This window comes from Stegodyphus dumicola, chromosome 3 (genome assembly GCF_044657685.1).
Source record: "Stegodyphus dumicola isolate Sdum_Otavi_A_Nest chromosome 3, ASM4465768v1".
NCBI lineage: Eukaryota > Metazoa > Arthropoda > Arachnida > Araneae > Eresidae > Stegodyphus > Stegodyphus dumicola.
In genome coordinates, this window is record NC_140770.1 from 190511635 (window position 1) to 190527452 (window position 15818).

Consider the following 15818-nt stretch of genomic DNA (forward strand, 5'->3'; position numbering starts at 1 on the left):
AAATTATATTTTCTGAGCTCTACAATGTATTGCTCTATGTACTGATTATTTCACTTTTGGATCTGAATATATTTTACTGAATAATGAAATTAAATGTATTAAAATAATTCCCAAACCGATTTATTTTAGAAAACTCCGATGAATCGTAGTCAATCACAACCATGTGAAAATCATTTTATTACTGTCATAAGAAGTATATGCATTTTAGAAATATCATTTTCTGCAATTTCTTTCTCCGGCTGTTCTCCTCAGTCAGTTATTCGATGATTTTGTGAATACCAGTATTTTAAATATGTGATAAATCATTCTGAATTGCTGTTATAATGAATTTAAAATGTTTGTCTTATGCAGCTGCAGTTAAAGAACTAGCAATGAATTTACAGAAAAGTTCTTTTATATATATCTCAAAGAACGTGTAACGTTCTGTAAGCAGAAGTCTTAAAATTAAATTAAAAAAACATTCAATTGTGAAAAAAATATAACAAAATTTTGTTATTTGGATTCCATGGCCGAAGAAGATATTTACTTACATTTTCAATTCATTAAATATTAATGCTATGTTTTAAACTCCTAAGTTAGATATTCGATAAATACTTATTTCTTTGACTTTGCAAAATATAAATAAACCAAGTCAAGTAAATTTCGATCACAGGTCTTTATTTCTTTGTTTACATAAATAAGCTTTTATTTTGCAAATGGCAATAGATTTTTGAGAAGGAAGAAAATGAAAAATTAATCTTGCCATCTCTGGGAAGCGAATTGAACTCTTATTTGGGTGTTCTAATCACTAACGCCATAATAGCATGCACGGGGAACAAAATGATTAAATTAATTTCCCATAATATTAACATAACGGCAGCATGTTTGTGCTTCCGATCTAAACGTAATGATTAAGTTACTGATAATGCAAGTAATATGAGAAAGTGCATGAAGGCTATCTTCCTAAGGGAAGGGGTGTCTCAGTGGAGGGCCTTCCAAGGGAAACGGGCACGTATCCATCTTACACATGAGGAATACTAAGGTTAGGCTCTCCTCTTCACACAAGTGGGTGAAAACGCCACAAAAGGAGAGATCGCTTTTCAGCAGACTAGATGTAAGTGATATCACACAAAAGCAAACCTCGTAATATAGAAACCTAGGGTCAAACTATAAGAACTAACAAAGCACATTCGTGTGGAATCAAACACAGATCGAACAGGCTAAGACCGTGGGATGTACTGTTTCTGTGCTTTGAATCACGAAACCAGATACGTATGAGTAGATACCTCTTTTATCTAGTTCAGTTTTTTCATACAGTAGAATTATTTATTTTACTCTGTCAAATAAATGACTCAATATCTTCAAAAGTATAGGAAAGGGAATTTTAAACCTTCCTTTGCGTGTATGCTTTATTTTTATTTATTCTTCCTCTGTTTTAAAACTCAGACCATTGTATACGTTAAGACTTAGTTTGAAACTCGAAGCAAGACATGATTCCTTTTGGCAAGCGTTGCTTATTTGTTTCCTGATCCTGGTTAGATAGTAGTTATTCTGATTTTATACGTACATTTTATGTCTCACAGAATAGAATTTTTCCCTGCTCAGACTGAGCTTATATACAAAGGGAATGAAGGCACGTTTTTGTGGGAAGATTAAGTTAAAATGTATTACGGAAAAATACAGTTTGCATTGTTTATCCGCAAATCCCTACCATAAATATGTTATTTAAAACTAAGGCTTCTATCGTGGGATGCATTATTTAGAAGAAATTTTGTTTATAACGTTTTGCTTCCAAAAATAGCAATATTTTATATAAACCAAGGTCAAACAAAAATATAATTCATCCAAATCATTTTATATAAATATCATCAAAATGTGAACGCTTAAAACTCTAGTTGTGCTAACACGTGCAATCCATGTACTTTATAGTTTAGAGATAATGAAGAGTACGAATACGTCAACAACAAATTGTTCACAGCAACTTATTTGCATTACGTTTCTATTTATCTAGTATTAGTTTTACATTTTTTGATTCTAATGCAAAAGTTACTGATTTTCTTATTAACTTATTTATTTATTATTTCTAAGTTAGGAGTTATTCTAAACTTTAGGATCCTTCTATTCGCTCTAATATTATCCTTAATCAAAATTACAAGTGTTTTGCAGTAATTTCCTTAATTTCTACTCTATTCTCGCATATTTGGATATAAGACATTTATTATATAACTGCTTACAAATTTACACTACCCTCATGCAATACGTTTTATCTCGTAGTTCCTAATTTATGCATATGTTATAATTTATGCATATATATATATATATTATAATATTTTGCATACAGTGTTCTTATTTGCAATTTTTTCTTATCCCTCAATAATTTTACATCTTTGCTTTAGGTTTTATTCTTTAATTTCTTATTGTTACAAAATGTATCTCCTTGTAGCTTTAAAATTCCATTATATTTTACTTTTTCTTTGACGTTTTACTCAATTTTATGTGTTCTAATTCTACTAAAATTCTTCATTCGAAGTTTAAACCTGCAAAAATTTATAATAACCTCATCATGATTTAATTTAAAATCCTGGAGTAATAACCTTTTGTATATCATTTTATGTACAAATATATATATATATAAAAGAGAGAGATTAACAAAATTATATGTACAATTAAAGATGTTCAGACCGTCTCATATAGTTATTTACTCAAAAAGATATATATTGTAGGATATTGAGTTAAGAAATTGTAGTTAGCGTCATGTTCCTTTTTAGAGTTTCATGAAATGAACTTGCAATAAGAGAAATATTTACATTCAAAAGCAAATATAATAACATTTCGAGTATTCGCACTCACCTCGATAAAAAGAAATGAGGAGAAGTGTCATCACATTTCCAGGCGACATCCTCGCCTTTTCATGTTCCCTTAACGCTTCAAGAAGGACAAAATTTTCATTGCTACGTAAATAAAAAAGCTACAACATACCTTTTCTCCTAACGGTCTGCCTACCTTTCTGTAACAATAGCAGGAAAGAACCATTTCCTAAAGTGACACTATCTATAAATGTCCACACAAATCAAGGCTCCAGTGACGGAGTGGTTAAAGGACGTTTTAGATAATTGTCACTGAAACGCAGATTTCAAAAGTACGGAGTATGTGAAGCAAATAAACGGTAGCTAATTTTCATCCTGACTTTAAAATCGAAGACTAAGGGATTTTTATATATGATATATATGATGATCTAAAATTAAGCAACAAGGAATAGATTGTATATTATGAACAATAAATAAGCACTAGCTTTACATTTGTAGAGACATTAGGTTATTCGTAATCCACAAATGTAAAAAAGCGTTCAACGCCCTCGCTGGGACTCGCACCTAGATCTCTCAACATACGAGTCGAATATGCTTCCAATTACACCACAAAGATATGCTAAAAAGGAGGGAGAAAATACCTTATAAATTGTATTATACTATTGTAAATGAAATAATTTTCAGTCACCGTAGAATGGTAAGGGAGACCACATAAATTTCGTGATGTAATTTAATCTATACTATTCTCAACCGATGAAGTTTAGTCTAAAACGACAATTAATGCATCATTTTTTTCTTATTTTTATTTTGTGTTTCAAAATATATATATGAAAATGCATATTGTACTATAATTTGTGTCAGGTTCAGTATGAATCTTTCAATTACTTTATTAGGTTCGTGTTTTAAAATTAATTTTCAAATGCCAAATACTATCAACTTGCTTTAACAGATGCTTCAAAAGTTCTATCGATATATTTAATAATTTAATAAAACCGCTTACAAAAAAATTGAGAAGTTTAATAATTAATTTAGCCTAAAAAGAATCAAATAGTTGCCAGTAAATATTAGAGGCATGCATTATATTCAAAGAAATTACATAATGAAGAATCTGCTATATTTCTTGCACTGTGAAAATCCAACAGTACCTACAGACATCAAAGTTTGAATACGTAGTCGTCTACTCGAAAATATGGGCATTTGGAACTTGTTTTATTATCTATTTCATACTTTGTAAAACTTTAACGAATAACAAACTCAACGATTTCAAAGCAAGCAATGGCAACATTGTCCGAAAAGAAATCATTTTTATCTTTATTGCGTGAGCCTGCGCAAGAAAAATTCTAAAGGTATGCTCTTTTTAAATATTTTATAATATTGCTGTTGGATTTAATTTTACGGTTTAAGCTCGAAGAACATACAGGTAGCACACAAAACGTTAAAAAACGCCCCTTTGAGCGTAAATCTGAAATCTTTCAATTTTTTTTTTGTTATTTTATTCTTTGCATTTACTAAAAATTTGTAAATGTTGATATCGATTACTAATTTGATAAATAATATTATTGTGTTCACATAGGAAATCTTCTGATAAGGAATAGAAGCAATTTTCGTGACACTTTTCGTTCTTATTTTAGGTTTATCAAATTTATTTCCCTAAAATCTCTAAAATATATAGGACAGGACAGTAAATTCTTGTAATCAGGCGTTTGATGAAAACTTATACTTCAGCAGATATATCTTTCAGGCAGATTTCTTCTGTAAAATGAGTTCATATGCAATGTTAGATATAAGATATCCGTGCGTAACGTATGCTAAGAAGACCTTCTGTTGCATGTATCGTGACCTGTAGCTTTGGTGAGTCTAGTGTGCCTTAAGAATTCCAATGTCCGTATGTTGCCAGGGTTTCGATTTGTAAGTCATCGAGTTTGATAGACTTGTAAGGGCTTTTCCACAAGGAATGAAATTCGGTATTATCAACGTAAAGATGAGAATGTTGGCTTTTCTAGATATCAACTACTGAGCAATTCTTTGTTGCTAAATTGATGTAGTCAGTATTTTATTTTCATAAAAAAGGGAAATGCCAGTATATTGAAATAGTCATTAAAGCTTTCATATTACTTGCGTTCATGAGGGAAGATAATTTCGAATCTAGTTAATCACAAAAATATACTTCTTAAAATGTTATACTGGCTTTTAAGTAAATCTATTCATTGCATACGAATTGTATCTTGAGTCTGAGAAAATGAAGACTGCTGATTTTTTTCAGTTGAAGAGAAAACAAAATATTTTTTAACAATAGCCATATAGCAATTAAAAAGAGAACATCCGGATAATTTATAAATTTTATTATTTTATTAAATTTATACTAAGATTCAAACATTATCACTACACTGAAATTCCAAGTAATGGAAGCATTGTGAAAATTCCCTTTTTAATTTGCGTATGTGTATAGAATTCATTACAAATGCATTTTATTTTAAGACCTTCAGAAAGTATTAATTTACCATTTTTGTATTTTTGATATGCATTTTCCAATCCTTATACTGTCAACGATACAAAATTCATTCGCGGTATATAACTTGCAAAATAAATTGCAGCTAACAAGAAAAATGTTATCTGCCAATGAAATTCTCAAGCAATGTAGATACCCATTTATTTTTAATTTCCATTTTTCGAAGCAATAAAATGACATAAATTAAAAACGATTCGCTGAATCTTTCGGGAACTGGAACTCCCCAATATGCCTAATTAATGCAATAAAGAACCACTTAATGTCAGTTATTCATAAATGTGTAACAGATGAATGGTTTCGAAGCAAAGTGAATGGAGGTATTCAAAGTTTTTTTTTTTTTTTTTTTTTTTTTTTTTTTGAGATATGCATATTATCGCATTCTAATGATAGTATCATTTTCTTATTTCGCTTTTTCGGTAATAATGAAAAGTTTTAAATGTAAGAATTAATCAAATTTTATTTAGTTTTAGCCTTAATGAGCTGCATAATGAAACGTTATTGAAAACTAATAGAAAAGAGGAAAGGTTCAATATTTTTATCTACTGCTCCAGATTGCTGTAGCAATTTAAGAAAGCATATCCATTTTTTAAAAATATACATTTTAAATGATATAGTGGTTGTATGATTTCGTTTCAGCTACACGAAACTTATTAGAGCAGCGATAGTAGCACGCAAGAAGAATATTTTGCTTTTATTACAAGTGGAAGATGTTCCGGAAGAGTTTGGAAACACAATGATTCGAAATTCTGTGCCATCCGCAGGAAAAGAAAAGCAAAAAATTTACTTTTCTAAACGTGATTGTAATTTTCCTTTAACATATTTTATCCCCTTTACTCATTATTTTCTCTGAGTTAAAAATGCAAATCATAAAGTAATTGAAAGGGCTTTTAATGTAGCATTTTATATGTATATATAGTTGTAATGATTTTGTTTGTACATCGTTAGAGCTTCAGTTGATGACTGGAGTCACAATCACAACTGTCTTGACGTTTAAAACATCATTTTTATCTTCAACAGCAACTATTCTTCAAAAATATACTTTTGCTTTAACTGGTACAACACCAGTGGGTTTAAACGTATCCCACAACCTCTGTATATGCTGCATTGAGAAAATTCGTATTCATTCGCAGTGCAGGATTACAGCGAAGCGCTCTGAGAATACAAATACTACTACAACTATTCCGCACTCTGTTTTCCTGCCTACGCTTATTAGATATAGAACGCCTCTAATATGGCTACTTCCTTTCATTATTAAAAATATAATGCGCCATAATTAAAATTATGTGGTGCAGATTGTCCCCATAATGCTGAGCCATTCCATAATGTAATCAACAAGTAATAAAGATATGTTTGGATTATCACGGGGGTTTGTAATTCATCAAACCCTTCGTCTTCTACTACGTAACTGATATTCGAGTGATCGTCTAACTTTAATACTTTCGTAAATGTAAATTAATTAGTGTCTTCTCTAGTTAAGCATTTATCTAATAATCAAGTTATTTGATCAGAACGAAATTCATCACGTATATCTGCACACATGTACTGAAATTTCTGCCATGCAATTTGATGCTTTCTTTATATATTATTATCAAAATTATTTCCTGTGGAAAATCTCCCATGTAAGAGTTTCCCTCAAACGAATATAACTAATTTGCTTTCAGTCAACAGCTTATATTCTATGGCTATTGCATAACTTGACAATATTTTGTAACTGCTATGCAGTGAATCACTGTTCTGTCAAGTGTTTCAAGAAATTTCAAATTTAAGCATGCATTTCGCGAAACAAGTAGATACTCTATAAAAACCCTAATATATATTTATCACGAAAGCGCTAAAAAACATTTTTCTCACGCAAGCATTACTTAACGTTTAAGATTCGGTTTACCTATAAACGAAGATCATCAGTTTGGACCTCAGTTTGTTATGCTGCCTTCAAATGTAAACAAGCCTTATTCGATATTTACCGACTCAGTGAGTTATCCTAGTGAGTGATTTTGAACTTATTATATAATGTAGATTATACAGTTGAATTTGTTTTTCTCTGGAAAATAAATCAACCAACTCAACTATGAATGTAAAATTTTCATCCTCTCATGTGCGACTTCTTTAAATTCATAAGCTATCTCTCTGAAATAGAGCGATACATATTTTAACTCTATTTTAAACATTACATTTGCGAAAATAAGTAATTTATATCAACTACATAATTAAATCTTTAAAGTTGAATTCGTCTTGGATTTTAAATGACTCGCATGTTGATCTCTTAATCATATTACCGTTTTATAAAACAATCTTATTAAGCATTCCTAACAAATTCCTACACAGATTTAATATTAACTGCTAGAGCTCAACATGGGACAAGTGAGTTAGAACTCTGAGCAATGGCAGTTTGTTTTAAGTTTTGTTCTTGATGAAGGTTTTCTTTTTCGCTCTTTTTCACTTGTGTAACGTAAATGAAAATTAATTTCCAATAGACGATCCTCTATGGAGCCATGCTGTCGGAATACAGATCAACGTCACTGACATTTGAGCTAGTCATTAACAACCTATTAACCAAAATTTATTTGTTAGCGTGAATACACTAATAATAACAATAACAACAATAATCGGTCACATTCTAAATCACTGAGACATAAGACGGAATATGTTGAACGCACAATTCCTTCATTTTAAAATGAAATTTAACAAACTAATTTTTAGTTATTTTGATATGAATTAGGGACGCGAAGTTTTAAAACTCTCAGTTATACACAAGTTACTATGAAAATCAATAGCGCGCCTTTTATATTTAATATTTAATTATTAAAGGTTTCTGCATTAAAAAAAACATTGCTTTCCTATTAGAGGAGTTAAAGCGACAAGAATAAGCGTAATGTTCATAAATGTGCACGACTAGTTCCCTTGGTTTAAATATAGAACCTTCTTCTTTAACTGCAAATCACGAAAGAGAAGTTAGTGTTAAGATAAGGCGATAAGAATGAGCAAAAGGCAATCAAGATATTGGCCCCGTCTGTTAAAGGAAAATTAAAACAACTAAACTAACTTTTAAGAAATAATTTTCTTAAAAGCTGAGATTAAAGAATGGAATCGTTGGAAATGGTATCGTTCACTAGACCTAAAATAATTTTATGAATGTGAAATGCCTCTAGAAAATTTAATTCACCAAAGGAAGATATCTTTTGGATAATTTTGGTGGCTGAAAAATAGAAAATTTGATTTTCAGACCAACAGTAATGTGCAGCAGAGGATTTATGTGTTTCTTTTTTTCCTAACATAATCATCATGTTCCTTAGCGCAAAAACTGTAAGGCTTCCTTAGTTTGATGTAATTTAAACCATATCGTCAAGGAGTCCTATATATTCCTGATGAGTTCGTATCCGAAGTGAAGTCCTTAAGTATGAAGCAGAGAATTTTATTGATAGAAGAGAAAACGACATAAGATTTGAAGTTCTGTAAAGTGCATGCGGTGGAAAGAAAATATTGGTTTCGCAATAAAGAACATGAAGCGCTAAATTTTCGCGCTGAGAGACGTAAACCTATGTTAGGAAAAACATAATACATAAAACATCTGTTGTCTAAAATTGTTGCTCAAGAAATCCCATTTTCCGTTTTTCTGCAGCCAAAATTATACAAAAAATTAACTTCCTTTGGCTAATTAGATTTTCTAGAGGCGTTTGACATTCATGTAAATTTTTCAATTAACGATAACAGTTCCATTTCACTTTTACACTCAACTTCTGAAGAAATTATTTCACAATTGTTTTCATGTTTTATCAATAGATGACGCCAGAAGATTGATGTCATTCCTCTCATTATTATCGTCTAATCTTACCTTATCACTAGCTTGTCTTTCGTTATTTGCACTCCTGCAGCTGAAGAAGAGGGTTCTATACTTAGACCTTCTAAACTAGTCCTGCAGATTTCAGAGCATTACGCTTATTTTTTCTGTTCTTATTTTTCTCCAATAATTGTTATTTGGCGTGTTATTTTAACTCAAATTCTACATATCTCATTTACAAACATTTAAATGCGTATTCTTAAACCAACTTTTGTATATAGAGAAAATATAATTTTCATATATTACGACCTCATAAGATTTGAGTTTTTAATTTTTTTTAAAAACCAATTTAAGATTAATGAGTTGTTCTCTATCTCTCTATCCCTATATATTATAGTCTATATCCTATATATTATAGTCTAGCTATGATTGTGTATTGCAGGTTCGTTTCAGTTATTGAATTTCTTTTCAGTTATAAAGAGCTAGGAAGACTTATACATATTTTCCCAAACTTAATAATATAAATTACTATTTTTGTGGCAATCAGAGTTTGTCAAAATATATAGAAATATACTTAAAGCACTTTTGTTCTGATTTTATAACATCCTATTTAAGTATCTCAAATAAAATAAACATGGAATTAAAATCTTAACCTAAACCCAATAATTGCGATGCTTTTAATGCTAATGTTCTTTTCATGTTATTTTGTCATAGTCAATTGTATATTTGTATTACTTTAAGTAACTATACAATTGAAAGGAAATTTCCTAATCGGATTAGTGGAAATTTTGCAATGAGAAATGTATTTCGTTGCTGACATAAGCCAGACAGTGCTTCAAATAAACATTTATCACATAGGTGGCCTAAAAAAATGTTTTAGAAGTTTCGTTGAAAATATGGCAGTTTTTGTAGAGGAATGATACCAGGTAAAAATTACTCAATTCTTGGCAACGAAACTAAATGGAGTGAAATTAAAAAAAAAATGACTCAAAGCAAAATCTTCCTTATTTCTACGAATACTAATCAAATTAAGGAAAATTAACCACAATATCTGTTTGCCACAATATTGTTTCTGCTAGTAATAAAATAGCATGTTGGCCCCAGATAAACGTTACGTTAAGTCGAAAAATTTGCGCCGAACCGAAGTAGAATATCTGGAAAGTACCCTTACTATCAATGATAGGTGCTAAACAGTCAAGCCAACATGTTACTTTATTATTAAGGATAACTTTATTATAATGGTGAAAATAATTTTGATTATTAACGACATTAATAATTGTGTAACGTTATTTCACTTGCAAATATATTCATTTTTATTGCATAGTCGCTCAAAGCCTTCTTTTTTTTTTTGAATTAAATAAAATTAGTTGCTCCTTATTTTTTCCTAACAAAATAAGTACACACTACAAAAGTTCCAGTTCAGTTTTACCAAGCTACAAGTAAAATCAAATTTTAATAACAATATTGTTTCACACTGTGCATGAAAAAATAGTATCTGAAGTGATCTTAAATAAAATTAGTTGCTTCTTACTTTTTCTTAACAAACGTACACACTATAAAAGTTCCAGTTCAGTTTCACCAGGCTTACAAGTAACATTAAATTTTTATAACAATATTATTTCTCACTACGCATGAAAAAATAGTAATTGTAGCAAAATAGTACACTACGCATGAAAAAATAGTAATTTAAGTCATCAGAAATATTACATTTATTATATGAACACCCGAAACCGATATTCATAAGATATCTTAGAATATTTTATGATTGTATAAAATTTCATACTATGCATGTACAAAGCGCAGATTAATAATAATTCAAAAGAAATTAAATATTTCTACATAAGAAATATTTGTAGCCTATAATTGTGAAATCACATTTAAAAATTAATTTAAGAAGCGTATTTATACAAAAGTGTACAAAATGCATAAATAATAATAATTACTAATAATAACGAATTGATTAATTTTAAATACATTATTTATAACAATATATTTTAATTACGTTTTACAAGAAAATAATCCTTATTGCAATCGCTGTTTAAAAAAATCTAAATATAGCAGAAATTAATTTCTTTGTATCTTCGAACGAATGGGTTTTCAACATTTCTTGATAACATATGGAATCTAAATAATAATTACGTGTTTGATGCTCTGTGGTGCATTGAAAATGCTGTAGAAATCATCATAAAACTCTGACGAATACTTCAGTAGCACAGATTAATTTGCCCTTGAACGAGTTAACTTTATTAATAAAATAAGATCATTAATTCTGAACATCTGTAATTCACGTTTATAGAGAAAGTAATAAATAATATATCACGTCTTCATTTAAAAGCTCTGAAGGTTTGACACAACGTATCGTTTAAAAAACAAGAGTGAAAGGAAATATGGGCGCTGCATGAAGAAATAATTACCGTAATTTTAACGAAAGAAAATAGTAATTTGAATGGTGGTTTGTTCATGTCCACATCTGAAATATTTTAACGAAACGTCTGGATATTTTAACGAAACATTCCGCTTAAACAATGAAAAATACTAAACTCCGATGTGGAAAAACTCTGTTTGTGTTGTCAGCCAGAAAAACGTTCATTTAGGCAGCATTCGAAACTTCTTCAATGCATTCTTATCCTGATTAATAATTTTTAATAATTTATGCATTTATGCTACGTTGAAATGTCATTTGTTTTTAACAAAGTTACTGATTACGTAAACTTTATAGAGCAGTATTTAAAAAAATAGAGGATTTTAATTTTTTATGCATGTGCATATTAAAAAAAAACTGAGTCCTTCATTACTTATATTTTCTCATTGATTACCTGAGTAGTAATAATAAGTAAACATTAATAAGCTAATATATTTAGAAGACTTCTGAAAGAGGAAAATATTGAAAAAGATTCAAAAATTGAGAATTTCAGAAACCAACTGTTATATCAACAACACTGAGTCAAAAATTAAAATCCATACCTCTTAAAACAGTACCCAGCACAAGCACTGTGATGAGTAACATTTCATTCATTTTATAGCAGAATATCAAGTACTTCCATTTTTAAGTGAATTTCCACTTTGCAGATAAAACAGTACAACAGCACTTGGAAGTGCAACAGCACTTATCTTTACAAATACATCATTTTGTGCTCCACATTTTGCAAATGAATTAATGTACCAGAAACACACTTCAGCACTTCATAAAAAAAGGACACAGAAAAAAAAAGACCAAACTTTTATCACCACTTCAAAGATCTATATTTCTGGGGAGGTTTTACACTTTTATTCTGAGGGACGGGTGACGCAAAAGAAAGTTATCGAAAAGAGTTTTAAGACCTTGAAATTCCGAGATGCTATTAGAGGGAGACTTGTGTCAACGCAGAAGAGATGGAGAGACAGACCTCTATGTCTAGAGGCTCCTTTCCGACTGTGAAGAAGGGGAGAGCATCGAATGTGCAAAGACCTTGCTCCGCGGTCACGTGATAGCGAAGGGATGCGCGAACACTCTCTTCTGCTTCTCTCTTTACCACCCTTTCGTCTATTCCTTTCCATACATTATAACCAATGATCCCCAAGGGGAGATCGTGATTCCTAAAACAGTTTGGAAGGTCATCTGATATTTCAGTGGGACGTTAAGCTTTAAAAACCAATTAATATAGAAGTTACAAATTATGTTTCGAATTGCAAAACCCTAATGTTTCTCCAGCTTGTGAATAACCCACATACGTAAGTTTAAAAAAAAAAAAAAAAAAAAAAAAAAAAAATTAAAAATAAAAATTTGCGAGAAAATAAATAAGTAATTTTGATTATCAAAAATATAAAATTAATAATATTTGCGTGTATTTGAAAATAAATCTTCAAAGATATGTTACATTTGGGAGATAAACCATGATGGCTATTTATCACTTATTAAATTTCTATTTCATTTTCATTCTGTCTTGCAATCATTACAGTTTAAGGCCAGGAGTTTGTTTAAGGCCAGGAGAAACATCTCAACAGGCTAAGTAAAACTAGTTAAATACTAATTTTATAGCAATTGTTTTTCATTTAATTTCGGAGATATGAATCAGATTGCCCATTTAAATAAAAATGAAAAATGCTATAGTTCATACATGACTTGAAAGATATTCAGCAGCGTAATAATTTAATTTAAAGTTTCTGTTTAATTTTTCTATTTGCCATTAAACGTTCTGATATCATATAACCTCAGATACGTTTCTAAAGCACTATTAAAGCTATTGCCTTCACCACGTTTAATACGATGTTACAAAATATAACGTCAGATAATAATGACTAGCCTTTTATATCTCAGCCAGAAGTAAAAAGTATTTTCTCAGTAAAATTTATATATATATTCAGAAAGTCTCATTTTTTTCAATTTTTCTGCACTTAAGAGACTTATTAGCTAATGTGTTAGGTATTATTAGAGATAAAAAGTATTTTTAAATATATTAAATATCTGGACTATCTGCCTAAAATGTAACTTCATAGAAAAAAACTATCTTAGATAAAAATGGGAAAAATGTGCAAATGTTTCTAATGCTGAAAACAAATTAAATTGCAGTATTTCATCTTTGTAATAGTCTATGTATCACATGTGGTTTTCGCATTATTTACTCTGATTTTAATTCTATATTTTACTCTGCAATGGTATAAGGTATTTTTTCCGCCTTTATGGTGTAGTGGTCAGTACATTCGGCGCATATTCGAGACGTTCTAGGTTCGAGTCCTGGCGAGGATGTTACTCATTTTTCAGGTTTTCTGCTTCGAAAATAAACTTATGTCTCTTCAATGGTTGATAAGCTTTAGAAGCTATGAGAAGATTTTAGAAGCACAAGAATTCCTCAATAGATAAGGTCACAAATAATGTTCTGCTTCAATTCCTATATGTTTTAACAAGATTATATCTAATACTTAATCAATTATGATCCTTAAATTACGTATAGTTAACGTTTTCGAAGACAGTGAACTCTTCTTTAGGTTTTAATTTTTAGAATGAATGCATTTTGAGGTAGACGCAGGAAACGTTTTATATTTTGCAGGATGGCTCTAATAATAATCTAAACCAAGAACAAAAATTACTCTAATTTTTAATGTTAATATCGTTACGAATACGAAATGCCCAGACGCAGTAAGATCGAATACTCACAGGTTTGCCCCAGAATGCTCTCGAAAGCAGGTCAAAAGCTATATAAACGCGGGAAGCTGTCTTCACCTTGGTAGCATGAAGGGTGTGTTGCTGATTATTTCAGCGAGTTTGTCGTAGTTTCCGACGGCTGTAAACTTGTCTTTGGAACTCTCCTGTGTAATACTGATGAATAAATTATGGTTTGATTCTTCGTGAAGTGTTGTACTCAATCACTCCAAACCCATGATTCCGCAAAAGGAAACAATATTGATGGAGGAAGACATTCTGGTTTGGCTAATTTTTTTGTGTTAATATTGCATCAACTATAACTTCTATAATTGTTGTAATATAAAAACGATTCAAATTAGTACAAAAATGTAAATGTTTATGCTGATTTCCTTCCTGTCGAATTCGTTCGGAAGGAGATTCTGTTTCCTATAACTGCTGTCATATCTAACTTAATTTTATGATAGACATTACAGAAAATTAGAGAACAAGATGAACTATACATTAAGACGCTGCTAACGCTCAAATAAAGAAATAAAGAATTTTTATCGGAGATTCGTAGCAAAAAAATTATTTAATTATTCGTAGAAAAAAACTATATTTAAAATTTGTCAAGATAAATTTCTAGCGAAATGTAAAGTTACATTTTGTGACAATGTTGTTGTACACAAATCTCTTAAAACGTGGAATCGAGCTATGCTAACCAGAACTGGTATGTGTCTAAAAAATCCCAGGAAATCAACACTCACACCAGTAACTCTAGTAAGACTGTACATAAACGCGCCACAATGTCACATATAGTACATCCATATTACAGACACAATAATTAAAGCATTTTTATACTAAAATCTGATCTGAGTGTTTTTTTACTTAGGACATCCATTAGTTTTAGAAAGAGGTACGGATAGGAGAATGTGTTTCCTGTCAAAGATTTTATTACCTAAATAGTGCCAGTTTAAACTAATTATAATGTTTCACCATACTTTGGTTTTAACCATCTTAAAGATTATCATCTGTTGTTAAATAAAAATGATTTTAAGAGTATGACCTTGTGATTTATTAATATATACGTACGAAGAAGATTAATGAAATCAATGAGTCTTCATTTCTGGATTTAAATATCGCTCAAGTATTCTCGACCTGATGCTTGAAATAGTTCTTCATACAACTGAAAATACACATATATTGGAACTTCTAATAGATACTCAAAAAGAGAGAGACAGAGATGGGTTAAAGTGTGGAAATAAAATAACCACTGTCTTATAAGTAAATAATCGACAGAAAATAACTCTTAAATTCATAAACTATTAAAAAGAATAAAAAACCCTATTTCTCAATCCCCAACTTCAATTTACTTAGATTTAATTTTAATTCCCATAAGTTAATAATTCTAAGGACAAAGGAAATATTTTCGATAGCAAAGTTACGTTATGACACAGCAATGTGCTTTTAAATGAAAAGATCTTAATGGATCTTTTTTTACATATTTAAATGCTACATTTCACGCGCGTAAATGTCCATGAATAAATAAATACGCAGGGATCGCTAAGTACATAATTTCTCAAATTAAGATTTAATTTTTTATTTAACATAATTGCGAAACATATTATAAAACAATTTATAGAA

General features: G+C 30.0%; 1 protein-coding gene across 2 annotated transcripts in view; it reads right to left on the reverse strand.

Annotated features, from left to right (window-relative positions):
* Positions 1-12483, reverse strand: part of LOC118185412 (nephrin-like) — a 1505573-nt gene extending 1493090 nt beyond the window's left edge. For both annotated transcript variants that reach the window (XM_085813712.1, XM_085813713.1), the window contains exon 1: positions 12038-12483. In XM_085813712.1, the coding sequence (XP_085669838.1) occupies positions 12038-12089 (52 nt within the window). In that variant the 5' untranslated portion in view covers positions 12090-12483. The remainder of the gene's footprint in view (positions 1-12037) is intronic.
* Between the last annotated feature and the right edge of the window lie 3335 nt (positions 12484-15818).